Source organism: Perca flavescens, chromosome 13 (genome assembly GCF_004354835.1).
Source record: "Perca flavescens isolate YP-PL-M2 chromosome 13, PFLA_1.0, whole genome shotgun sequence".
NCBI lineage: Eukaryota > Metazoa > Chordata > Actinopteri > Perciformes > Percidae > Perca > Perca flavescens.
Genome location: NC_041343.1, coordinates 8,077,736 through 8,105,702, shown reverse-complemented (window position 1 = coordinate 8,105,702; position 27,967 = coordinate 8,077,736). Strand labels below are relative to the sequence as shown.

General features: G+C 40.6%; 1 protein-coding gene across 6 annotated transcripts in view; it reads left to right on the top strand.

Annotated features, from left to right (window-relative positions):
• The window catches only part of med13a (mediator complex subunit 13a), a 139,548-nt gene that overhangs the window by 38,417 nt on the left and 73,164 nt on the right, over positions 1–27,967 (top strand). For 4 of the 6 annotated variants that reach the window (XM_028595642.1, XM_028595638.1, XM_028595641.1 and 1 more), the window contains one exon: positions 18,732–18,966. In XM_028595642.1, coding sequence (XP_028451443.1) covers positions 18,732–18,966 — 235 coding nt within the window. Of the gene's footprint in view, positions 1–5,570; positions 5,986–6,099; positions 6,203–18,731; positions 18,967–27,967 lie in introns of those variants that run through there. The other 2 variants (XM_028595640.1, XM_028595643.1) reach the window with 2 other exon arrangements.

Below are 27,967 nucleotides of genomic sequence, written 5' to 3'. Positions count from 1 at the left end.
GGAGGCCGAGGGCACAGAGCCAGCCCCTCTGCATCCTCAGCACTCTGCAGCCCTCTCAAGCTAATGACGAGGGCTGCTCCCACTTTGTCATACCAAGAACTCTCAATTTGCCAATTCTGGGCTTGTTTCTGTGTGTGGGAGGGGCTGGGAGGTTCCCATTCAAGTTAAGGTGGTGTTAACTCTTTTTACAGTGGCAGCAGAATGGGGTATGATGTTAGAGTAAAGCAGAACTTGACACACTGCATTTTATGCCTGTTAAAAACATGTTTCTCACTCCGCTGCCTAACCTTAAAACATCATAAAAACGTTTTATCGGCACACCTAGCACCTGCCAATCAGCCGCCCCCAGTAGCTTACACCAGCAGCCATCAATGCCAGATATTCCATTTCATTCATTATGATAATTAGACCTCTAGACGGGGTTCCTTGATGGGATGTTCTACTTCTACTGAGGTGTATGCGCCATTCAAACGGAGAAAAGTTTATTTTGTAGGGATCATCAAGAAGAGATCACTGCATTTTGATAAATGTCTTGAATCTTTACGAAAGTGGAATTTCCCTATTGTGGCTTCTACAATTGTATTGTATACAACCTGTATTTATGGTGAACACAACACAATGCAATGCTAGAACATTGTAGCAATAGTGCCGAAATGACACACTGACATCCTGGTGAACGTAAACTTGTAAAGAATACAATTTCAAATATGTCTGAACTTGAGCCAAACAAGAGCCAATTAAATGCTGTGCATGATGTTCTCTTTTTTTCCTCAGTTCACGGGTCACATTTTATTTTCATTGCCAGGTGTTACCGGCCAACTGCATCATTATGTTTTATGTTGCAGTACAAGTAAGATTTGCTCTACTTTCACAGATACAACTTCATCAGTACACTCTCAAACTGATGTTTTTATTTTCAAGCTTTACTTTTCAGTTTCCTCCTTTCAAAGGGGATTTCCAATATGCATTTAATAAGACACTGTACCTATATCACAGAAGGGAAAAAAAAAAAGCTGTATATTTAATTTTTTACTTCTATTTTATTTATTACTGATTACTAAAGGGTTAACTGCCATCTCGGGGATATGAACCAAATAGAGTAGGTAGTTAAATCGCATGCATTTATTTTTTATATTTCAAATCAGCCTCGTGGCTCTTAAAACATTATATCACTGTAATTCAAGCACAACCTTGGCTCTCAAGATGTTTTTATTCCACATTTTAATAACTTTGCAGTCAGGGCCAAGTGCCATTATGTGAGTAAATAAATGGAACAAGTGCTCGTTCTCATTATTTTCAAAAGCTCTCCTCAATCCTTCAGACAAGGTTTGTGTGTGCTTAGAAAAACAGCTCAATAGGCAGTGTGTGTATATGTTTGTGTGTGTGTGAGAGAAAGACACAGGGCAGGAGAGAGGGAAAAGCAAAGAGCACATATCTTTGTGGTCATTAACATGGGGGCTGGGAGGAGGGCCACTTTATTTGAACATGGCACGCTTGTTGACCCTCTTCATAACTATTCCTCCTCTGCAGAGGGCAAGAATGGGATATTACCACTTAGCCTCTGTAAACACAAGTTAACTCTGTTGAACTATGGTCCTCGGAGTCGCGCTCTTAACTGCTGGATGCCTCAGCTCTGTCTGCCAGTGAAGGGAAAAACCTTTCCTGTTGGGGTGGTCAATTTTATTGATTTACAGAAAGCTTTTCAAATATGTCACGTGGTTCTTGTGATCTTTCAGTAGCAGCGCTGTTCGTCCTGTCTCTTGCCCCGTGTATAAGGTCATAGGACATACACAGCTTATGCACACACACACACACACACACACACAATTGACACAAACATGAGAGAATAAAGCCTCACATTACTTCAAACTGTTTTCTTACCTTGAGTGTTTCATGCTCTGCTATTTGAGCAATGAACACACTCTAAATTTTAATGTTCTTCTGCATTATCTGACCACAGGCACTCATTAAAGTCAGCCCATGTTCTCTTTCTGGCTGAATCTCAGATTTATTATTCACTTTCTCATGCAGGATTTAGTCACACAACAGTGGGGCAAGGCCTTCTGGCAAATGCTCCTATATAACAGAATGGCAGGGACCACAGAGCATGTCAAATCAAATGTCAAAAGAGCAGTTGGCCAACTCCAAACTATCTTTACACTTTTCATTTTCCCAGTATTCTTGAGTGCTGCTGGGATAGAATATATATGACAGAATGTCTCTGTGGGACCTAGATAAGAAGGAGCTGGAGATAAGTGAGAGAAAACCATCAACAGATATGATAGCAATCTGCTATCATCGTTAGTTAACCTGCTATGACAACTATGCTCATCGGCTGTGCTATTAGATGTTTTTCTGTAAAACAATCTTTTCTAGATGGTATCATGCCACAATTGTTTGGTTTTTTTTGTAACAAGGAGAGTGGCGATAAAGCGTGGGAAGCACTGAATATGAGATTATCATTTATTCCTATGGGGAGATTTAAGGTTGAGAAAGCTGCTCAGCCGTTTGGGATGAGATGAAAGACACAAAGCTTATGTCACATGGCCTTTGGAGACTGCACAATACAAGCGCACAACTCTTGTTATATGTTGCATTGGCAGTTAGTTTAAAGTCCTCACATAATTGGCCTATCTATGCCAGATCATATCATTTTGATCTGGAATATTTCCTGATTCTTCATGTGAGGACAGATGCTTCTTTAGCTTTGGAGCAGTGTGGACAGTGGTGTTATTTAATGACGAACACTGTACTCTGTACAATGGAAGAAATAGTTGAAATAGTAGAAGAGAATGTAGCCTTCAAGTGTCCACAGTGTTTTTATCCTCTGCAAGTCATGTTGGTGAAGTGTCCTCCCATGGGTCCTTGGAACAAATTGATGTCCTCACATGTTGCTGTTTGATACAGTGTCACTCTTCAAGCTGCCACACCTTCATGACTCCATCAGTGTTCCACAGCGTTCAGCTGTTTTCTGCACCCAGGACTTGCTGTCATCTCCACCTTTATGGCCTGGTTTTCCCAGCAGTATTGCAACCGTGAAATGTTACGAAGGAAGACATTTGGTGTTACAGAACCTGAACTGGTTTCCATCTACACATACTTGCATCTGGTGCTGGAGTATGCAGTCTCTGTCTGGCACAGTTCATTGACTGAGGACCATTCTAAAAGGCTGGAAAGTACGCAAAATAAAAAATAAATAATCCTACTTGGCCACAGGTACTCAGGATACCCAGAGGCTCTCTGCACTCTCATACTGTGTACTTTAGCAGAAAGACACACTCAACTGTGTCTTGACTTCGCCAGAAAGCTTAAGCTTAAGTCCTACTGTACATGCAGACTCCTAAATGACAAAGGATTTTAGAGTTCAGATTTGTGATCAGAGATATTAGTTTTTAGCTTAGATAATTGCAATTTTAAACTTGGATCTATTTTATAACTCTTAGTCTATTTTAAATGTGTGGTCTATTTAGTATTGATGTTTCATTGTAATAGTAAAATAATTGTGAATTATGGGCTAACTGGCCAACCAGTTGCCATTCATTCCTGAAAAGAAACTACCATGACTAAAGACAGCTTACATTGTATTATAATTAGGAGGCATTGCACAATGATGAGACTAGGGCTTGCTAAAAACTCATTAATCCTACAGCACTCGCTCTTGGAATTAGAGGAAGTAATATTCTGGCTAAGAGTGTGCCCTGGGGTAAAAATGGAAGGAGAGTTCCGTTTGCTAAATTCTCTTCTAATTCCTGGGTTGGCTGAAAAAAATGATCATACAAAAAAGAATATTTGAACCAAAAATAAATAAGATAGATCATGATGGATGAATTTGTTCAACTATGTTGTATAATTCGTAATAACATTTTATCCATAGTATACAAATTGTATTCATTGTTGAAATGAGCTTTAATGTCAGCTCCAATAGGACTGAATGTTATTTGACTGTTATGAACTATTATTTGCATGCCTACTGAGAAAAATGTATGTACCCGGTGGTAATGCAAATTCAACTGAACACAGAGGCCCTCTAAAATCAGTTAGCTTCAAGCTAAATGCTGAATAAAAACTTTTATTTGGTTTATTTCTCTTACAATTTGCAGATGTAATTGAAGCCCTTTTGTTTTGGTCTAAAACCAGCTTGGATGCTGCTTGTATGATGTCAGAGGTGGAGCTCTCAATTGTGTAATGTTTTGCAATATTTTGGAAAGATTATATGTATAACTGAGCTCATTCTAGAGCAAAATAAATGTAATTTAATGAAATACTACTGTCTGGTTTTAGTGACAAATTATTTAGAAGGAAATGGTGGCTGAAGCTGAAATCTACACAAAACCGAAGGCAGAGAATATAGTTAAGACAACCATCCATCTCGCTAACGTGTCCTTGAGCCATATGCTGGTTGGATGGTTGCTGCTCCAAGGCAGTGGCAAGAAGAAAACAATATGTAAAGAATAACAAACGAAAATATAGTTTGTAAAGTTGTCAACTGGATGAAAGGTGACCAATTAAGTTTGATTGATTTCTGTTGAACGTAACAGTTACAGTAAATAAAAAATATAGTTGATTTATTAACCTTAACAAATTACTGTTATGGTACTCTGAAATGTATTTGTATCTTAAACAATATACAAAAGGGGGGATCCATGTGTGTGTTTCAGCCATACTGAGGTTTTATGACAGACTAACTGATCAAAGTCAGTAAAAACCTGTTTTAACCTGTTTTTTAACTTTGTTCTCTCTGTGTATTTGTATAATTCATAACCATGATCTTTTATTTTATTTACCTTTACCTATATTGGCGTTTATATTGCAAAGCTATGAAGCAAACTGATACATAATTGTCTGTAAATAGTCAAAAAACACATTTTATTCGTTTTTGTGTTGAACTCTGTTTGTCTTCTTGATTTAAGTGCTTCTTACATTTTCTTCAATAATATGCATTTTATTCCTGTAGTTCTTTGCCTAAAAACATGGTTTTACTGTTTTCTTTCTCGTGTACAAGCCACACTGTGAAATTGAGGTCAAATGAATATATTTGATTGAAATAAATCAAAACAAAGGGCGCATCAATGCATCTTGGTTGCACATGTCAATTGACAGTGCAACATAACATGCGCTAGGTGGTGCACTGTGTAAGTGAGCAAGTTTATATGGTTTGATCATTGGTAACAAAATCTGTTGCTCAGTAGCGCCACTTGCGCTGGCCTAGCGGCAATACCTATCACTCCTGTGTTATTACAGCCCTCATGACCACGACAGTGTCAAGTGAGCCATACCGAAACACGGAACATTTTGTCAGGACTGTCAAAATAAAACGCGCACCGTTTGTTGCATGCTGCAGCAGCTCTTTGGGACACAAAGTACCTAAAGGAAGTAGACTATATTATTCAGTAATGATACATATTATATATATGTTATTAATAACTTTAGGTTTTCCAGAAGCAATGATCATAGCACTGGTCATAACATTAACTAACTATTTCTACACTTTTACTTTGTCGGAAATGTTGTCTACTTTCTGACGTGTGTCTGTCTGTCTTCGGTTGGCTTGACAAAGCTTTGACCACGAATGAGCCAATAGGCTGTGGAAGGCAGAGTTGTCCCTGTGGCCGCCATTAAAGAAAGGAATCCATGAATTCAAATGGAAACCAACAGGAACCGAGGCTGAAATTATGACCGAAATAATCGTTAAAATATAGGCCGATGCCATCTTTCGAGAGGTTTTTACAGGATGTATTTCGTTTTTAGACTAATTTTTGCGATGGAGGAGTAAGGCAGGACGTCTTTATTTTTTTAAGCAGAGACCGTTTTAGGGCTAAGGGGGAGGGGGAGAGTTGCTTCTTTGCTCTCCTTTTCTTTTTGTTTTATGAACATTTTTCGCTTCCGTTAATTAGTTTTTACTGTGTGTTTTTGAGATGTCGACATAAAGCCAACACGGTCTCTTTTATCCGCTTTTAGATCCGGTGGAGGAACTGCAATCGGAAGGTTGTTGAATTAACTATCCTCCAGCCAAATGTTACAAAAAATATTTCTCGTTGATTAAGCCTGCACATCTTTTGAAAACACAAATTCGCAAATTGTTCTCTATTTCCCGGGAAGTGAAATGATGGAGTGTTGGATTTCGCAGTGAAGAAGGATGAGTTCTTGTTATGTACCAAACGGGGCCAGCTTGGAGGATTGCCATTCCAATCTATTCTGTCTGGTAAGAGATTTAAAACTAAAGGAAAGCAGCCATTTTTAACTAGCTGAACGGGGGCTAAGCTAACGTTAGCCACACAGACATCAGTTGATAGGAGCTTAGCTAGGCTTACGGCCCTATCGAGCTGACATCATTTCATGGCAACAAGGTATCCCAGTTCGCTGGTGTTGCTGTCTTCCCTTGTTTTGACACTTTGTCACTTAACCTATTTGTAACAGCCTGTCTATTATAACCTTCTTTCTGCTAACGGTACATTTCCATTTTTCTATTCACAAACCAAACATTCAAGGTTAACGCCACTCGCTTATTGTTAAAGCTTAATTTACTACATTTGTCAGGATGGACACAGCAACATATCGCTTACTAGCACGGAAATACATGTTGTGCATTTTACTGCCCAAAACACGACTATGTTTCCCAATGAGTTAGTTGTTGTTGTAGCACTTTCTCCCCTTCGCCTCAACACCTTGTTTATTATTAACTTGCTATCTCGTTGTTATTACATTTGCACTATGTTTTTATCAAGTGCTGACCCGTAAACCAAACACCTCATGCACTTCAGTTTGCAGTTTAGTTCTATCGCAGAGACTGTGAAACCACTGAGCAGGTTTCTGTGAAATTCTGTGTTTTTGCATAAAACTGACAACTCCTGGAGTGACAAATGTCAATGCCCAACTCGCACACCTTGTCGATAAACGCACGCCCCTTATGCCTTGCCTAGAAAGCTCTTTTTCTGCAATAAGCATGTAACGAGATTGTTTCTGGTAACGGTATTTGTTTGCAAACGTTAATTATTTATGTAATAAGTTATCATCTTGTTTGTCAGTGGCTTAATCTCCTTGACTTCATTTTCTAGTATTCACACCAACTAGGGCACAGGCCCCAGGCTGATTATATAATCTCTGGCATGCATTCCTGGGCATTGCAAACATCTAGGTAACTACATATCTACGCTACACTTTCTACTGCCATAAACTACACTATGAATTGGGAAGCGTATACTGTTTCCCCCTTTCTCCTTTTCATCATTTCATGTTGTCAGTTTTGGCCAGTTGACATCCACACCCTAAATAGTTGTGATTGTGCTCCTACCCACTCGGTAGTTTACAGGTATTCTTTAAATTCATTGTGAGATAAATAGTGCCGTAACCATCCCCTGTGTAATCCACAGTCTTCACCTCTACAGCATATGGCAAGGTGTTGCTTGTGTGTACAGTTCCTCTTCTGACTGGATAATCAAGAACATGGTCTGAATGTGTTTGTTGTTGCAGTTAATTGGCTTGTCAGCAGGCTTAACACACATTGACTTGTAGGTTAGGGGAAGAGTGTAATGCTGCCTCCATGAGCTCCTCTGAACATCCTGCCTCCACAGTTGGAAGTTGGAGATGTGTTTTTGTCAAATGCTATAATGTAACCCTAAGTTTTGTTATAGATTAAATGATCCAGAACCACTTTGTGGTGCAGGGCCAGAAGTTAAAGACCACAAAGTGCATCGATCTAGATTGATTTATTAATATACTATGCCAAAAATGTTATTAAAAGTTAAGTGAAGAGTCAGAGTTGAAATGCATCTAGATGTTGACATAGAATTATAGTATGATAACAACGTCATGAAATACTACACTGCTTTTGCCACATATTTACTCAGCTTCAAGCTGTCCGCCCCCTAAAGGTAACATTTCATTGCAGAAAATCCCCATTCTCTCAATACTACTTAGCTGGGTCGATTGTGTGTGCTGAACTCGTAATTACAGTGTTTACGACAGCACTTGAAGGCAGCGTTGGCTACAGTGGACAGGCAAGGTAGAGGCTGGTAGTTGTGTTGCTGTGCCTGTCTGGCTGACATTTTCCTGCACACTGAGACTAAGCATAACACCACTGCTGTTATGACTCACTCGCTGAACAGACTCCACTTTGTGGTTTTATGGTGAAAGAATGCGAATACATTGTGGTACTTTTTTCCCTCTTAGTTTTTCAGTGGATAGTCTTCTCCGGAGTATGATACTACTTGTTACTTTTTTTTTTTTGCATTTTAAAGCGGGCGTATTGGAATTAACTTGGGTGTGTATACGTTCAGTTTATCTGTTTCTGGATTATTATGCACCAATGTAGCTGGCTTTTTGTGACATTTGTAGTTTATGCTTCCATGCATTTCAGCGCCGTAGGTTCTAACCTTTAAAAAAGTACTTTGCAAAAATCTTCTGTTCGGTGATAGCATCGGATGTGGCATGCACTAACTTAACAAGAGCTCTGTTTAAAGTTGCTCAAATGAAACTGATCAAATTTGCATTCTCTTCAGCCAAAATCCCAAACACACACTTGTTAGTTTCATGTTAGCTCCATGACAGAGAGTTAACTGAGAGAGAGAGAGAGAGCGAGAGGTGACACACAGGAAAAGAGACTTGGTAGAAGAGGAGCATCTGCGGCATGATTTGAGCAGCTTCACCTGTTGCTTGTCCCATATCTTGAAAGGCAGGAAGGCAGCTGTTTGAACACAGTGTTCCCTACTGAGAACCTTAAGTGGCCAGAGGGAAGGTGAGCAGCTGGCAAAAGCAGGGGTCATACCCCCCCCCCCTCCAAGTACGTGTCACCTCAGGAAAACTTCCTTCCCCTATCCAGTGCCTTTTGGCCTTAGATTCCCTCCCAATGCAGCAGTGTGATTTATTTATTTTTTGCTTTGGCATATGAAAAGATTAAACTTCTTATGACCCACAAGCAGTTGCTCGCATACTTTTAATAACATTTACTAAGACGCAGGCAGGTTGAAAACTTGCAGATTAATAGTAGTGCATCAAGTGTTTGAGGCACACTTGCACGCACAGCCTGCAAAGCATGAACGTTGGAAGGAAACGCACAGATATCTGTGACACCCTCTGTTTTTGCACACATGCTGCCACTAATTTATTTTGAAAGGACAGATAGAAGAACAACTGCAGAAGGCCCATTTATTCTTGATAGAGCAGTCTGCCTCTTGGATATTGTTGATAAGGAGTACTGACAGTGTCCAGTCTTCTTCAGTCTCAGGAATATAGAAGGACAGAAGTTAATATTTTGTCTGCAGTCCACAGTTTGATTCACAATCTCATGTATTTTGTACAAAATCTGGCAACAGAACAGAGGTACAAACTACAAGCAATGTCACTAAATGTTTCTACACTGTAACTTTTTTTAATGCTATAAAAACAGTTCTAACGCCACATTTTATTCCTAAATAATATAGCCTACTGTACATATGTACAACGAGAGCACATGTGTCAAAGTCAAGGCTTGCGGGCCAAATCCGGCCCCTTGCAGATTTAGATCCGGCCTGTATATCAATTTGCATTCACAATAAATTTTGGCCCGCCTAGTTGTGCGCCAAACCAAAAACATATGGAAAGTGTTTTTTAAACTGCAATTACATGTCATTCAAAGCAGTATATGGCAGATTTGCCGACTCTGAGACTCAGAAATTCCCCCAGAAGAAGTAGAGAGTTTTCATATTCAGGCTGAGAAACAGGTTGTATCATTGTTTTTGCTTGATTTGCTAAATTCTATGATGGCTAAGGAACTCTTTTGATGACTTTTGTAGGGCTTCACGTCAACAAAAAGCGTACAAAAATGTTGGAAAAAGCAACAAATTTACAAAAAGGTGACAAATGTCTGAGAAAGCTACAAAAAAGTCAGAACAAAAAGAACAAAAATGAGGAAAAAAAACTACCAAAATGTAAAAAAAAAAGTGACATGCAGTAACAAAAGCACGTCAATAAACTCTCCATGGCTGGCCCTTGGTGTGATTCTCTTTTTCCAGGGTGGCCCTTTAGTGAAAATGAGTTTGACACTCCTGAACTAGAGAGATTGCTTGTTTAATAAGTAGTGTCTTCAAAGACCTCTGAAGGTTTTACAACATTCAACCTAAATATCAGTTAATGTAGTTTTCTATTGGGATGAAGTTGTAGAAGAAGCATTGTGTTGCAAGAGTTAATTACAAGGCAGATGTTTCTTACAATGCTTGCAGTCAGTCTTTGTTTTTCTGTTTCAAACCCAGAATGTTGTCACCCAGCAGTGCTACACAAACCTTAACAAATCATCTCTGTGCTCAGTTGAATGTGCAAATACAAAGATAAACGTTTAGTGTGTCAACAAGTAGGGGTGTGCAAAAAAAATCGATTCACATTCAAGCTCTACCGATAGATTTATATACTTAGATTTATATACTTTTTTATATTTATTTATTTAATTTTTTGTAATGGCGTGTATACAATTGTTCTGAAATGAGTTTAGCTTGCCATTCCCATAGATGGCGCTGCATCAAGTAGTTTAGTTGGCGCCAACAATGGCAAACCTGACAGAAAGAATTATTCAAACTGCTACATCCTCATTGAAAGCGAGAGTTTAGGCACTTTTCGGCTTTTATAACCTCGAAGGGAAGACGGAATTTGATAGGAATTAGAGGTGTTGAAATTAATCAAATAATCAGTGCATCAAAACGTGGATGATGCTGCATCGATAATCGGCAGGCTCATAATCGATTATTTCTGTTTACAATTTAATGTAGGCCTAACAACATTTCTGTTTACATATTCTGTTATGTTTTACACATTCAGGAAGTGCCATGTGCTCAGTGCTGTAGTTTTAAGTATCCAATTGATTTAGTATTAGAGCACTGCAGAATGTTTTGTTTTTGAAGCTTGAAAAACTATGAATTAAATATCCCACATGGCTTTAATAGAAACATTTATTTGACACATCGTGATGTATCGAATTGAATCGCTGACATGATAATCGTAATCGAATCCGGAGATCAGTGAAGATTCACACCTCTAATAGGAATCATGCTATATGCAGGCTTTGCAAAGTGAAAGTTCAGTATTTTGGAAACAAACTTGAGAACTCCCATGGTACAACATCACCCCAAGATTAACATTAAAGACGTGGACCAACAACAACCTAAAGTACCCATCATGTCAGTCAACCAACACACTCTTTCAATGCTCTAAACTCTCACCCAACTCTGAACCAAAAGCTCTTTTTATTTAACAGTTTTATTTTATACTTGAATTAAATGTATTTGAAAGCTGGCCAAAGCTTGGCACTTTGCAGTTTTTAGTTGCAAAAGTTTTTGTATGAAGACATATAAAGTAATCAAACTACATTTAATTTGTTGTTTCTTTTCTTTTAAATGTTATGGCTACTGCACTCACATGGGAAAAGTAACTACATTTACATACTGTGAATCGTTTTTTAATCAAATACATTTTTGAATTGAATCTTGAGCCTAAAAATCTATCGAATCGCGACATTTTCTGAATCGTGCACATCTACCAACAAGGACATTTTATTCTGTTTGTAGAATCATAGTTTACATAGAAAAAATGTTCAGTCTTCATCATTAGTTACATCCACTATGAACGAGCAGTGCAAATATTTGGCTTATTTCCTGTATAAACAAAACAGATTCAGCTTGAAGTCTCGTGAGAAGAGACCTGTTTCATTGAAAGTGACTTCAGACATTTTTGTCTAATTTTCCCTTTCAAAACATGCCTGTTTGGAATGGGCTAATTGCTTGGTCTCCTGCATTGCTGCTTGCAGCTTCCTCCAGAACCACTACTCCGAAATAACTTACAGAAGGCCCCCAAAGCACTTAATATGCAACTGTAGGCCTATACTACTGACTTACTGTGTACTTGTACTTTTAGAGGAAAACCTATATTAGCTATCCAGCATTATATTAGAGTTGAAAATCTCCACCTTGAAGTACATTGTGCTGAGTGATAATGCCTCTCTTTTTACTTCAACTAAATATATGAAAGCAGAACTTGCACTGTGCGGTCACAGGCGGTTTTATATGGCATTTAAAGCACCTCCTGAATGTTTATTTTTTGTAATTTTTTTATTAAACTCAACCTGTAACACATGTTGCAGGTTCAATCAGTCGCGTTTCGGCTGCTGCTCGTGTAGAGATTCAGCGTGTCCCCTATTTTATCATTTGCATGTAGAGCAGACAGCAATGAGTTTTTGGCGGATGATCGGTTTTTGGCAAGACACCTGTAGCCGGTGAACCGTAATCAATGAGCCTTGTAGGGATTCCCCGCCCCCGCTGCTGTACTTCGCATGTGTGGGGACACAGAGATATCCCCATTTATATATATAGATTAAGTTCAGCAGGTTTAGATGCGTCATTGCTTTAGATCTTCACTATCCTCAAATGTGTAAGCAAACTGTATATTTGAGACTAACAGCTGATCTAAAGTCTGTGTAATCACTTCAAAACTTTAGAGTTTCAGTTTCTCACCACATAGTATTAAGATCAGTATCTCACTAGAAGTGGGAGGATTCGAGGTCAAACTTATTGGCCTCTCTTTAGCATCCATGCAATGCAGGAGAGAAAAGACTGATCTGATTGTCAGCGAACACTTTTCAACTCCACACTGTAGTAGGGCTGTAGCAATACACTAATCTCACGATACGATACACGATAGCTCACGATATGATACATATCACGATATTCAGCCAACGATACGATTCGATACGATTCGATATATTTCGATACACTTACATCATTTTCTGAAAGATTTAAAGGGGACCGAGTGATTTTGGTGACATCTTGTGAGTGTTCCATTTACTTGGATTTAATTAATTGAACTGAAAACATTAATTACACATTATATGTCTCTGACTGGACAGAGAGTCTACAGCAGGGATCATCAACTACATTTTTTTCAGAATTTTTCTAAGCACTCTGGCAGCTGGACTCAAATAAAGAAAATAAAATGAATTTATACCTAATACGCCTATTCTTGTTAAAAATTTTCACTTTCTTACTGAATTAATGCTACTATTTTTTAACATGTATTAGTGTGAGCAAACTCCTAAAAAACATGGAAACTCCATAATGATAACTGGCTAGTAGAAATAGATCTCAGACTAGGAGGCAGTTCACTGAGGAGTGATGGTTAAAGTCTGTGATTATGGAAACATTATTGTAGTATGCAGCATCCTGATTGGTGGAAAATGCTTGCATAAAGAAAGGCTGTTGTCAGGTAAACATGTCACTGTCAAAGAGGCTGAAGCAAAAAGTTGACGTGGAAAAGCCAAAAGCCCAGCTTTAATGATGAATGGACTGATAAGCAGGCTATGCACTCGTCATGTAGGCCTATGCCTCATTTGCAATGAAACGATGATGTTGCAAAATAATACAACCATCATCATCATCATCACTCGAACATAACGATTGCGTCATTCACGTGCATATTAAGTAGCTCCAGATTGTCCGCTCTAGCGGAGGGTTTGGTTTGTTCAGCCAGCAGTGAGGTTTACAAGAATTAGTCAAAATTTCCAGATTCCCGGTTACCTAAGATAAACAGTTAGACTACAAACCGACAGCTTTTGTTTTAGCTTGTTTGTAAAAATTCGCTATTTGCAGAGTAGAGCTGTGTTTGCGTAAAACAGCGCGGTTGACTGAGCAGATTGAAATATCGCTTTCTACATGTTTATGCCGGTCTACACAGGTGAGTGCATTGATAAGTATTGACTTTCTACTCACGAAGGTTTAATTGTAGCCTATTTACAGAAAAGAGACCAGCGTGAGTTCATCTGCCCCAGCGGCCGTTGGTAACTCTGTATCGTTCCCAGTCAGGTTCTGAGTGTTTTAACCTTTAACACACACACATCTCGGCTCAGCTGTGTGTGTGTTTTAACGCACACACATCTCGGCTCAGCTGTTTGTGTGTTTTAACGCACACACATCTCGGCTCAGCTGTGTGTGTGGAGCTCGGGCATCGCTGTACAGAATCCCGGCATGTGAATAGAGATGTAAATACAGGGGCTGGGTTTTTGCTCTAAATGCTTGAAATGATAAATAACAGAACACATTTTTTCCTCTTTACATTTTGTGAATTCATGATTATTCTGGGGGCCAGACTAAAAGCTTTGGCGGAGGGCCGCCAGTTGACGTTGGCTGCTCTACAGCGACACTAGCGGCTGGCTGACCAAATCGCTCTTCCTGCAACGTGAACGGGGGTAAACACGGGGGATTTGAATGGGACTTATTTATCGATACTCGCGGCATAAAAATCGATACTTTCTTGGGGGAAAAAATATCGATTTATATCGCAGAATCGATAAAATTGCTCAGCCTTACACTGTAGTGGGTCAACATCATTGCATCTGTAACAAACGTTTGGAACACCTACTTCTATTCTTTAGTGAACTCAAACTGCATAAGGAAAAACGCTGTACTAGCTATCGCCAACTTTTGGTAAAACAGAGTGTTTTTCATAGTTTGTTTTCAATATTGAATAGATTTCATATTATTTTCATGTTTTGGATAAGGATCCGATCAATCTTAAACTATGATAGTGTTGTAATGTCTTTTTCTTGTTCATAAAATAATCTTAAAATTACTGTGAGATGCATCTGCAGTGATCGTTTATTTGCAGTGATCATTTGCATCATTTATTACAGAGTAATGATTATAAAGATTTGATGTGGCTGTGACAGTTTAATAATGCAGCATCTGTTAATGATAATGTCAGATATTGAGAGTGGAGATTTCATATATAGACTTAAGATAACACAATCCTTTTAATAAGTCATTTATTGCAGAGGATAATTGCTTGTTGACAGTAACACACAGCATTTGGTTATACATTTTCCTGCACGGTTGCTTTAGTAAAGGTTCGTTTTGTTTCCATATATTCTCAAGGAAAAAGTCCTAATGCATTCAGTTGCCCACTTGGCAGAGAAACTGCAGCATAGATGCAAACATCCTGATGGTGACAGAAACAGTCCCAAAAAGGTGATGAATAGAACTGCAATGTAAGATGTAGAGTCTAGCCTTCTGCTCTTGTGGGCTGTTGTATTTCATTCACACATTAACAGCGCAGCAGCAGAAGCAGCTTTTATCAGAATTTTAGCTTTGACTGCTACAACAGTTGCTAAATCTCAGAAATGAACCAGGTCACAAGTTTCTGTGCCCATAGGATGTGGTCATTTGGTTCAAGTTGCCCAGCGTGTACAGTTGTACCACAGTAACTGTAGACAAGAAGCATGTCAGGGTCATGATACCAGGCTGACTGTTAAACGGTTTTACCTTCTCTTGACCCCATGTGCATAGAGTTGCTTGTTTGCCTGAATTCAAAGATTGCCTTACGACTCTGTATTGCTTTTTACACCAATTAAAGCGGTTTGTCAGCTGAGAAAGTGTAATTATCAAATTGTTACTTTTTGAATAACTTGCAGTTAGTTGATAATCCAAGTTGTCGCCACTTAATTTTTCATTTGAACGACTAATCAATTAATGGTCTACTGGAACAGAATGGAACTGCTCAATTGCTGTTCTCAAATTTTATTTGGTTGGTTGGTTTGAATAGAAAACCGTTTGCATTGCCCTATAATCCTTTATTCTTGTAAATTTTAACGTTTTCATGTAAGAAGATACAGTAGGAAATGCTTAGGTTGAGAGGCTTTTCTATCCTATGTATCTATACAAGAAAAGTGTTTTTAACATGGCGTAATGTTAATGCAAATACAAGACAATGCAGTCTACCTTGGCAATAACAAAATGTTAAGGATATACTTGCAACTGTATCCACTTTAGTTAACTACTGCATTAGGTCTGGCCTGTAAGAGCAATGGCAATGTACATCTCCCTTCTATTAAAGGTCCTATGACATGCTGCTTTTTGGATGCTTTTATATAGACCTTAGTGGTCCCCTAATACTGTATCTGAAGTCTCTTTTATATAGACCTTAGTGGTCCCCTAATACTGTATCTGAAGTCTCTTTTATATAGACCTTAGTGGTCCCCTAATACTGTATCTGAATTATCTTTTATATAGACCTTAGTGGTCCCCTAATACTGTATCTGAAGTCTCTTTTATATAGACCTTAGTGGTCCCCTAATACTGTATCTGAATTATCTTTTATATAGACCTTAGTGGTCCCCTAATACTGTATCTGAAGTCTCTTTTATATAGACCTTAGTGGTCCCCTAATACTGTATCTGAATTAGCTTTTATATAGACCTTAGTGGTCCCCTAATACTGTATCTGAAGTCTCTTTTATATAGACCTTAGTGGTCCCCTAATACTGTATCTGAAGTCTCTTTTATATAGACTTTAGTGGTCCCCTAATACTGTATCTGAAGTCTCTTTCCCGAAATTCAGCCTTGGTGCAGAATTACAGCCACTAGAGCCAGTCCCACAATGAGCTTTCCTTAGGATGTGCCATTTCTGTGTCTGAACCTATTGAGGAGGAGAGAGGGGGGGGCAAGGTGGAGGGTGGGGGTGTGGCCTTGACCAACTGCCACTTTGCTGGTTTGAAAGCCATGATGTCTCTCTCTCATGGGTGGGCCAAATTCTCTGGGCCGGCAAAGCAAAGAAAGGGGAGGTAACCTTCCTCCTTATGACATCATAAGGAGAAGATTCCAGATTGGCCCATCTGAGCTTTCATTTTCTCAAAGGCAGAGCAGGATACCCAGGGCTCGGTTTACACCTATCACCATTTCTAGCCACTGGGGGACCATAGGCAGGCTGGGGGAACTCATATTAATGTTAAAAAAACCTCATAAAGTGAAATTTTCATGCCATGGGACCTTTTAAGTAGTCCTTGGTTACAGTTAGGTCATCTTATAAGGCTCGAGAGCTAACTTTATAACATTAAGTTATTTGTTAATGGCAAAGCAAGCACATTTGGATAGTATTATTAGGAAAATGTATTATTACCACCAAGTGTGGAATGGGCTAAAAAAGACAGTTATAAAAGAATTAGCGAACACTTATTTGAATAAGAGTTATGTAATTCAAAGAAAGGTATCAGTGTCCTGTCACCAGCTTGATGCCTAGCTGTGTTCTGTGTGCAGCACATTACAACGTTTAGAAGTGTGAAAAAAATATCTATGAGGAGGAGAGCCCATAATAAAACCTGTAGGGCACTTGAACAAAACCTTTTACACAATGAAACCCAACATACCACTGGGGACTGGCCACGGTCAGTAAGATGACAGGGGTGTTCACTTGCTAATTGCCTATCTGTACTGCTTATGATCTGGTTTCACAGTTAACCGTTGTCCCCGTCATCCTTTTGCATTGTGTTTCCTAGCAAGATGCGGGTGCAATGTAGTGCTTCTCACACTCCAGCAGGAAGGAGCAGCCTAACCCCTGCAGCTCTGTCGTTACACACAGACCTAGCTCTGCTGTTTGTACCTTGGGACTTAACCTCAGCATGTGTAGCAGCTTTTGAATTCCTCAGGAGCCAGATTGTTCATCAGAGATCATGATCATGCATCCCGACCACTGCTGCGTTAAAGTTAGGATGACGCCCTGGGCTTTTGTATGCTTGCCAGCCACTTTTCCCCTTGAGTTAGTGGCGGCGAACAAATTTAACACATGCTTTCTGTTTATTGATGGTGCATACAGTGTATACTTTGTGGAATAACAAGCTTGCCTGTATGCTGCTGTGGTGTATAACTTGGGACATGTACAGGAGTCATAAATAATTTTAGTCGAAACTATTTTTAACCTCAGGTTTATTAATGATTTGTGCACCAGTGTGTGCTCACTTCATATTATTGCTCACTAACTGGTTGTGATCCAGCTCTGCTCCAGCTGACGCCACACAATGCACCACCACCACCATCGCAACTAACACCACAAATCTCCCAGCTTATCCCTAGCCAGGCAAAAGACCACTGCTTCGCCACAACCACGGGTAATCACTTGTTCAGGCTCAGCGCCTCTGCACTTGAGTTAAGATATCCCCTGAATTGTAATGGATTAATTGGTTGAATATACAGAGGGACAGCTTGCCAACTCAGCCTGAACGGAATAGGGCTAAACGGCATGAAAATAAACAGTCCATGCTCGCACAGTTGCCACAAGATTTCCAGTGGAAATTGGGTGTGTTTTTTGGGGTAATTGGTGTGGGTGGGTGTATGCGTGCATTTGTTAAGGTAGACGTGGGTAGTCTGTCGGCGCTTGGATGATAAGCAGCAGTGCTAGCTAGCAGTGGAGCGTAATGTTCCTGCTTTAACACTTAATAACCCCGCCAGTGATTTACTGCCTATGAGGCTTTTTCCTGTGTGTTTTGTTCTCTCTATAAAAGCCAGACAGCGTTTATAGAAATGCAAAGCAGCACTCACCAATAATGAGGATTAAGGTGGTGAGACCACATTTACCAGCATTAGATTTTTCCTATTTGTGTTTCGAACATGTTGTTCGTGGTGATATTGAAAGCACCTGAAGCAAGTACGCAGTCCTTTGCATAAACGAATAAATGTCCCAATTTTTAAGGGCAAGTTCTCTTTTTTTATCAACACACTCTGTTTTCTTGTCATTTACTGTGTATCTTTCAATCTTCCCCTTTTCCTGTTTCTGTTTTGACAGCCCGGGTGTCTTGTACTAGTTTGTGGGTGAACTGCCCCATAAAAGAGGATTAATACCTACTCTTTACACTGTGCTCAGCACATGTTTACTCCGAGGTGCTGAGTGGATCCTGAAGCAGCGACTCTGCAAACTCACAATCTCCTTCTCTCCCCCTCCCTTGTCTTGCAGGCTGACTTGACAGGGATCAAATGGAAGAGGTTTGTGTGGCAGGGTCCCATCTCTGCACCCATCCTCTTTCCAGTGACGGAGGAGGACCCCATCCTATGCAGCTTCAGCCGCTGCCTGAAGGCCGACGTGCTAAGCGTATGGCGGCGCAGTCAGCGGCAGGGGCGGAGGGAGCTTTGGCTCTTCTGGTGGGGGGACGACCCCAACTTCGCCGATCTCATCCACCACGAGCTTCAAGGTGGGAGCCCCTTTGCATACACATAAGGGCATGTCATTTGGAAAAACAATGTATGTTTTATGAAGCTGTGCAGTTACATCCTCGTTATGCTGCTTTCTCACTACATGGAGATTAGGGGTGCACGATATTGAAAAAAATGTGATATTGCGATATTGATAATGAATATTTCGATATTAATTTCGATATTTTTAAACATACGTAAAATTACCAAAGTTATGGGAAAGCACATCAAAAATAGATTTCATATTTCCCAGTGCTAAAACAATACATTTAAAATGTTGCCTGAATTGAAAGAATGATATATATATATATATATATATATATATATATATATATATATATATATATATATATATATATATATATATATATATATATTTAAAATGTAATGATTTATTAAAAATGTAATAACAATAACTTATAACAATATCTTATTTCACCAGTAAATTCCTGTTAACGACAAAAAAAAAAAAAAAAAAAAAAAACACTGGCTGGGAAAAGGGTATTTTACAATTACTTTGAATGCAGCACGAGGCTGGCGAGGCCAAACCTTATATATATGTCAATGGGCCAAACACTGTATGGGAAAGCGTATTTTACAATTTCTTTGAATGCAGCACGAGGCTGGCAAGGCTCAGTCTGTGCTGTTTTTCAGACAACGGCAGCTACAGTCTGGTGTTACAGTTCTCTCAAGTGAAATACAGACACACTCTTCACCGTTTAGCTGTCAGCATTTTAACCTCATTTTTACTCTGTTAAAATGCTCGGTTAACTGCTAGCTAACGGTAGGCTCACGTTACCTGCTGTCAGGTGTAGCGCTAACTAGCTAGCTAACGCTAATGCCAAGTGTTTGTTAACTAGCCTCCTGTGCGGCGATGTTTCAGTTCCCTCTAACGTCCGTTTTTGGATCATCAGAGAGAAGCGCAGGCATTTAAGTGGCACCTAAATAAGGCGCTCCACGCAGCTGATGTTTGTTTATACTTCTCCGCTGGTGTGTGCGTCGAGCCAGCCGGTGTGTGTGTGTGTGTGTGTGGTAGAGCGAGGAAGAAGTGAGAGAGTGACGGCGTGAGTAGTGAGTAGCGACTCTAACGTTATAGTGAGAGAACCAAAGTGTCTCCCCTATTCTTTCTGAACACGGTGGGAAATCTGGAGCAGGAGAAGTTAACCCTCTCCTTGACTTCATGTTGTTTATGGAGAAGGAGAACCAGGAAATGAGTCGGGGAATTGCAACGCTACCAAGTGAAGTGTATTTTTCGAGAGGTTTTCAAAGAGTGTAGACGTAACAAAGAGGCTAAACTCAATAGAACGTTGTGCTGCAGCTTGCAATGGAACAGTCTATTGAGTGCAGCTCCGCCATCTTGACCGAATGCAACACAATGTTCTATTGAGTTTCTCCTCTTGTTGCTTCTGTACTCTTTGGTTACATGTCGGACGGGATGCAACGTAAACAAAATATCGCGAGACTTCCGGTATAATGGAAAGAAGTCCAGACCCTGTCAGCTTGGTGTACCGACAATGACCTCAATCTCAACACCAAGAAGACAAAAGAAATAATAATTGACTACAGAAGGAACAAAATAAACCACAACGGACTGTGTATCAACGGGAAGGAGGTGGAGAGGGTGACAAGCTTTAAGTTCCTGGGAGTGCACATTGCAGATGACCTGACCTGGAGCCAGAACACCTCCCATACCATTAAAAAAAGCCCAGCAGAGGATGTTCTTACTGAGGACCCTGAAGCGCAATGGGCTCCCTCAGGAACTCCTGATGCGCTTTTATCGCTGCACAATTGAGAGCACCCTGACATACTGCTGCACCGTGTGGCACTCCAGCTGCACTGCAGCAGACAGAAAGGACCTGCAGCGGGTTGTCAAGACGGCTGAGAGAATAATTGGCACCCCCCTACCAAACCTGAGTGAACTATACTCAAGCCGTCTTCTTACACGGGCCACAAACATCAGGCAGGACACATCGCACCCCGGACACTCCCTGTTCACCACCCTCCCCTCAGGCAGACTGAGAACCCCCAGTACACGTACAAATAGACTTCAAAACAGCTTCTTCCCCAGAGTTGTAAACATATTACAAAAATCACACATATAGCCACCCATACAAACATAAAAATCTCTCACCCCCTCAGTGCAATTGTATTCAGTTTTTAGCTGTTTTATCTATTTATTGAGAATGTGTTAGTGGTAGTGTTAGTGTATGTGTATATGTGTGCGTGTACTTGTATGTATGTATGTATGTATGTATGTATGTATGTATGCATACTCTGTATGCATATGTATGTATGTGCGTACTTATGTATGCATGTGCGTGCGTACGCATGTATGGATGTGTATGTGTATATGGGTGTAGCTATATTTTTATCTTTATTTTATCTTTTTTTACTCTATGCTGCTATTTGGAGAGGATTGCTCCAACAGAATTTCGTTGTATTGCATACAATGACAATAAAGATCTATCTATCTATCTATCTATCTATCTATAATATCGCGCAACGTGATATCGCGATAACGATATTGAGTCGATATATTGTGCACCCCTAATGGAGATCAGAGGTCAGGGTCAGAAACTAAACAACACCCAGGGTGCTTGTAGGGATTCAGTGATTGAGTTCAAGGGAACAGTCAGGTGGTTCTTATAGTTAAGGAGCAGTAATTTGCCCTTCTGCTGCATGATAGTTACAGATAGTAGTTTTTCTAGTTTTGGCAAATTAGATGATTAAAAAGATAGAGAGAGCACTGCTATTCTATGTCCGAGCCTCTATTCTGGCAAGAAAAATAATCTATGAATATGAAATTCACCTCCCCCCAATGCACCTTTTTGTTGGATTTTATTCAAGGTTATAAAGCTAAAAGAGTGATGGCTGTAAAAGATAACGTGAAGTGTAGAGGGCTGGCAGCTTTTGTAAAAGAAGCACTTGAACATCGATCACCCTGTCAAGATATCTTATTGGTTGTACAATGAAAAAGGATAGAGATTTCACTGCTTGATTGTCAGGTAGCCACAGGGGAGATACCCTGTAAAGGCCCTGACGCACCAGGCGGATGGCAAACTAGTTGTAGCGACCGCCTCGTGTCTCTTCACGTCGCCTGGGTCTTGGCCAAAAAGTTGCACTTGAACACACAAGATTACAGTCAACGGCCAACTACCACGTACGTTCTGCAACTCCAGCAGGCAGCAGTTACCTGTTCGTCATCCAAAAAGGGAAACCGGATATATAAACCGTTAATCTGATACATACAACAAAACAGCGTTTGCCCGGATCAGGCAGCAGCAGTGCAGAGCGTCACTCCCCGCCTGGACGACCGCGGACTGGATTGTCCATCTCTCAGGCTGTCCTCCATTTCTCGTGACAAAGAAGTCTCTCTGCGGTGGGGAAGTGGAGGGGCCGAGCGGCCCGCTGCATCCGGCTGACTAGTTAGCTAGCTTGCTAATTCCACACACCATGCCTTCATGCTACACTGGTTACAGAAAATGAGCCGAACAAACTTGACAGTCATTTGGCGAGAGCAATGTGCTTTCCTATGATGTGAAAAGAGTGTGTGAATACTTACTAATTTAGTGGCATGTTTATGCTTCTGTGTGCATCCTCTCAACTTTAATTGCTTGCTTGCTTTCTTCACTTTCGTTTTTCTTCTCGTTCACTAATTCGCTTAAACTGAATAGCCAATCAGGGGGATTCCTCTCACTGATGGCGAAAAGAAGTCGGCGCGAGTCGATGAGTTGCGACACACCGCAAAAACTAGGGCGACAGATGCTCACTGTCCGCCCAGCTTGGACCTGCAGCCGACGATCTTGATGTGTTAGCACCTCAAGTGAGAGCCTTAGGGAAATATTAAAATCTGTGTAATCTGATACCTCCTTAATGCCCCCCCTCCTACCCTCCTCTGACTGATAAGCTAGCCAGCCAGGCTGGTAGTGCCAACAGCTGTAGGGCAACTCCCTCTCCCTGGAGACACTGGGCATCACGCTGTCTGTTTGTTTGAGAGAGGGTTATGATATCTAAGTGACTGCTGCTGGCACAGTAGAACAAGTAATCTAAATTTACCATTTCACAAAGGGTGAAGAAGGTATGAAAAACTGAGCTCGGTCCGATTTATAACTTTGGTGACACCGCAAACAGGAGCAGCCATGCAGGAACAAGGCAAATACACCCCCCACTTTCATCTTTTCCCTCTTCAGTAACCGTAATGTTAGTGGTGGAAGATGGAAAAGGCCATCTTTATTTATGCTCTCTGCCATGTAGATTGAACTTTGGAGTCTGAGCCAAGCACAGCCCGTCTGTGACCCTCCTTCATTATGGGACATTGTGCCTGAATTGGACTCAAAATGGGACCTGAAGGCAACGATGGGCAGCTCATTCAGGCCTTACAGGTCCTGGTAATTACCTGAAGCGTCTGGCTCAGGCCCTCTAATAGTGTACTACATTTGAAGTAGAATTGGGTGGTATGGAGAATCTATATTTGGAAATTGTTGGAGTCACTGCTATGTTCTGAAGCCAGTTTTGGGGAGATTAAACGTGATATGTATGTGTTTCAGGAGATAGAAATTAAATAGTTGAATATTGACCAGAAAATCTGCGCAGCATTTTCCTCCCAGGTATTTAAAAACAAAAAGATGAATCATATTTTGGCAGGATTCTTGGCAGGTCTTGTTTCAGATCTGGTGTTCTTTGAATTTGTATCAGAACAACACATCTAGAGCACATCTATTCCTCTTGAGAATGATGTTGACGTGGACATTCACTGAGACGTGCATCCGTATGAGATTTGGCATATTCCCCACTCACAATGTTTCTCGAGTGTTTTGCACCCTTAATCATGACTATCTCAGTGTGAATGGTTCCCAGGAGGGTGGTGTAATCTGTGTTTCCTGTTGTGGAAGATGCTGCTCCCTTCTCTCTGGTGGAAGATCTCTTCCTCCTGCTTCTTGAGCCTTCTGTAGCTGCTGCCAGTGAAATGAAGCAGAGCAGCCTCTGTAGATGGATCTTAAGTCAGCCAGAGGGACTCTTTTTCTCTTCCAACCTCTAATTTGCAGCTGCTGATCAGTCTGTTCAAGATGGTGTGTCGTGAGACCTGATAACACAGCTGAGTCAGGACCTCTGTCTAGATGGCTTTACCTGTATATGTGCACACGTTTGTACCACTGAGGAGGGAATGCTGCTGTCCTCTTCTAGTATACCTGACCTGCTTGTCAGATGGTCAAATAGCTTATTACCAGCTGCAACAGTGACACTGGTATTGTTTTCACCTTTTGTGAGTTTGTGTGCGTGTGTCATCATGGCAAAATGTGGTACTGGAGACACCTACTGTAGCAGGAACTACCAGGTACCATATGAGGGCTGCTTTCTTATGGAAAAAAATCATGATTGTTTTGGTCAATATTGAAATCTTGATTAATTAACAGGATTACTCTTTGACTTTTGGAAAGCTGTTGCATTTATTGAACTTAACTGTTAAACAAATCAACAGTAAAAACACATTGAACTGTGAAATTTCCCTTAATACTTTTCCCGTTTTAACTTAAAAAATGCAATGTGCAAAATAATTGCTTTTTTGATTACATTGTTTTTGTGATCTTTAGGAGCCGAAATCGTGATTTAAAGTTTGATTAATTGCACAGCCCTAGTTTAACTGTCACGATAGACTTTTAGGGTTGGACATGTATAGGCCAGATTTTGATGCAGTCACGAAACTTACACAGGTGTGTAGTTGACACAGTCTAGCTCTCTTTTTGATTCTTTACATATCTATTTCTGTCACTTTTCAAGTGAAGAACTGAAATGCTGTGAATGCCTTCCTGGAGAGACTATCTGAAAATATGTGCCGTTATCCCCGTACTTAAAGAATATTTCTATGACGATCAGCTGTTCACACTACCTCCCTAGTGTGGCTGTTCTGAACCGCTATGAACCCCTTTGCCTTCCGATTGGGCCCTTTAGTGCAGTGGTCTGCAGTCAGTCCTCCTATGGCCCCAGATTCCTGCTGGTATTCACTATGAGCATCTAATAGGGATTAAGGTGAGGTCACATGTATGCTGATAGAATTAAAAAAAAATTTACACTGAGCACCAGAGTGTATGCATGTGTGTAGCCCAATAAGTAGGGTGATGTTTGACGATCTATTGCATTTGTGGACTCTCCTGGCTGCCTGTTGCCTGAGGAGGTGGGAATTGTCAGATACAAATGGATTCATTAGACTTTCTCATTGTTTGTCCCTTTGACGGACAGGGTCATCACATTTTTTGTCATAATCTATTAATAAATTTATGTAATTTAGACAAATTTAATTTTCCTTCATTCATTTAGATTTTTAAATAATGAATAGGGCTGTGACGATAACTGCAATACCGGCTGTGACGTGACACTACCGCGGCATTTTTCCTAGTTCAGTGTTTACAATTTACACTGCATACATTAGCCTAGCAGCAAGCTTTTCAGGGTTAACACGCTTCACTTTACCGGCAGTATTGACAACTAGGGTTGGATACCTTTCGCATCTGAACCAATATCAATACCGATACCGGTGCCTGAAATTCGGTTCCAGTACCCAAAGGTACCTTTTTTTCGGTACTTTCCCTCTGTAATTACAAACAAAAATTATTTCATTTGTAAAAATAATTAAGGTAAGAAAAACTCCATACTGTCACAGCCCTAATAATTCAAATATACAAAATAAGCTTGGAGAGACTGACCGCGCAGCCACTTTTCATGTCAACACCACATGCAGCTGAACGATTTTTTTCTTGCAGAAGAGAGACTGGTGAATGGTAAGATAGCATTGTCAGTACTAGTTACAAACAGGCTTAAAGGTCCCATGACATGGTGCTCTTTGGATGCTTTTATATAAACCCTAGTGGTCCCCTAAGACTGTATCTGAAGTCTCTTTTATATAGACCTTAGTGGTCCCCTAATACTGTATTTGAAGTCTCTTTTATATAGACCTTAGTGGTCCCCTAATACTGTATCTGAAGTCTCTTTTATATAGACCTTAGTGGTCCCCTAATACTGTATCTGAAGTCTCTTTTATATAGACATTAGTGGTCCCCTAATACTGTATCTGAAGTCTCTTTTATATAGACCTTAGTGGTCCTCTAATACTGTATCTGAAGTCTCTTTTATATAGGCCGGAAGTCTCTTTCCCGAAATTCAGCCTTGGTGCAGAATTACAGCCACTAGAGCCAGTCCCTGAATGAGCTTTCCTTAGGATGTGCCATTTCTGTGTCTGTAGCTATTGAGGAGGAGAGAGGGGGGGGGCAAGGTGGAGGGTGGGGGGTGTGGCCTTGACTAACTGCCCCTTGGCTGGTTTGAAAGCCATGATGTCTCTCTCTCATGGGTGGTCCAAATTCTCTGGGCGGGCAAAGCAGAGAAAGGGGAGGTAACCTTGCTCCTTATGACCGCATAAGGAGAAGATTCCAGATCGGCCCATCTGAGCTTTCATTTTCTCAAAGGCAGAGCAGGATACCCAGGGCTCGGTTTACACCTATCACCATTTCTAGCCACTGGGGACCATAGGCAAGCTGGGGGAACGCATAGTAATGTTAAAAAACCTCATAAAGTGAAATGTTCCATCATTGTTACAAATATTCTGTCAATGATGGAAATATTTGGTATACGCAGCCTTTGGGGCCGACCATTGCGCCACCAGCCCAACCCACGCACTCAACTGGAATGTCACAACTGTTGTTGCCTTTGAACCCCCCCACTGTTTTCTTCCACTAGTTTGATGGATTTTCTTTTGCCTTTGGTCCGAGCCTGTCTGGGGAATAAAAAGCTTTCTTTTCTTTTTGGGTTTTCAGTCTCTCTTTAGTCTTAATGCAATGTTGGCGGTAAACATGAAAATCCGCTCTTTTCCTTTCATTTCGGCAATCTGAAATGGCACTTACTCATTCCCCACACCCCCTTCCACCCTCATTAGATTAGCGGCCTGTGAAAGTCTTTTAATTTTGAGCAAGTGCCATTTTTGTATACCAGTGTGCCAGTAATCCCTTCTCTCCAGGGAGATGAGGAGGAGGAGGAGTGAGCTAGAGAGATGAGAGTAGTGAAGGGCGGAAAACTTGATGGATCTTTTAATGTTGGACACTTAATCACCATTGAAGTAAGGGTAACCACCAAGCCCTTTCTCTAAACTGTTGGCCAACCCGCCTTGCTCGTTTTAACACAACAAGAAAACTAATTCCAATCTACCCCTGGCCATGCCAACAAGTGATGGCCAGTGCTGAATTTAACTTGCCTTCCCCTTCCTACTGGTAAGGCATGTTTTCTTATGCAAATGCCATGCTCTCTTCATCATCCTCTCACCTCAAAAGCTGGTGGAATCTCCTGATCCAAAGCGGGAGATAAATGGCTGCCTTTTCCTCCCCTCAGAGACCCACTGATCTTTTTTTGCCTAGAAATTAGGAATGGATGTCTGTCTGTGAGGTTAAATGCTCTGTGGTACATTTCTTATTAGTCTGTCCCGGTCCCTTTTCCCACCCTCCATATAGGGGTGGGAATCACCAGAGGTCTCACGATACAATATCATCACGATACTTGTGTCACGATACGATATTATTGCGATTTTAAACATATTGCAATATTCTGCTATTTATCGCAATGTATTACCTTTTTTTCCAACTTCAAATTTTTCCCAATTTCAAATTATGTCCCCAAAAGGAAATTTTGTCAACATCTGTTTTATCTAAAAAGATACATTTCTCTGTTTGTTCATCTCACTTCAATTTTGTTGCTGCATAATGTGATTGTCAAGCAGACAAACTGACAAACAAATAATTAATAATAGAACTAATAATAGAACGATACTTAGCATCTGTGTATCGATACAGTATTGCCACGGAAGATATCGTGATACCATGCTGTATCGATTCCCCCCCACCCCCCCCCCCTAACCATAGTGTCCTTCACATGTATGAGCCCCACTTGGGCTTCCACAGCTGGCAGTCTGGCACCACGTCTCCCTCTTGGATGTTTCCTAGTTCCCTATTGTCTTAGCTG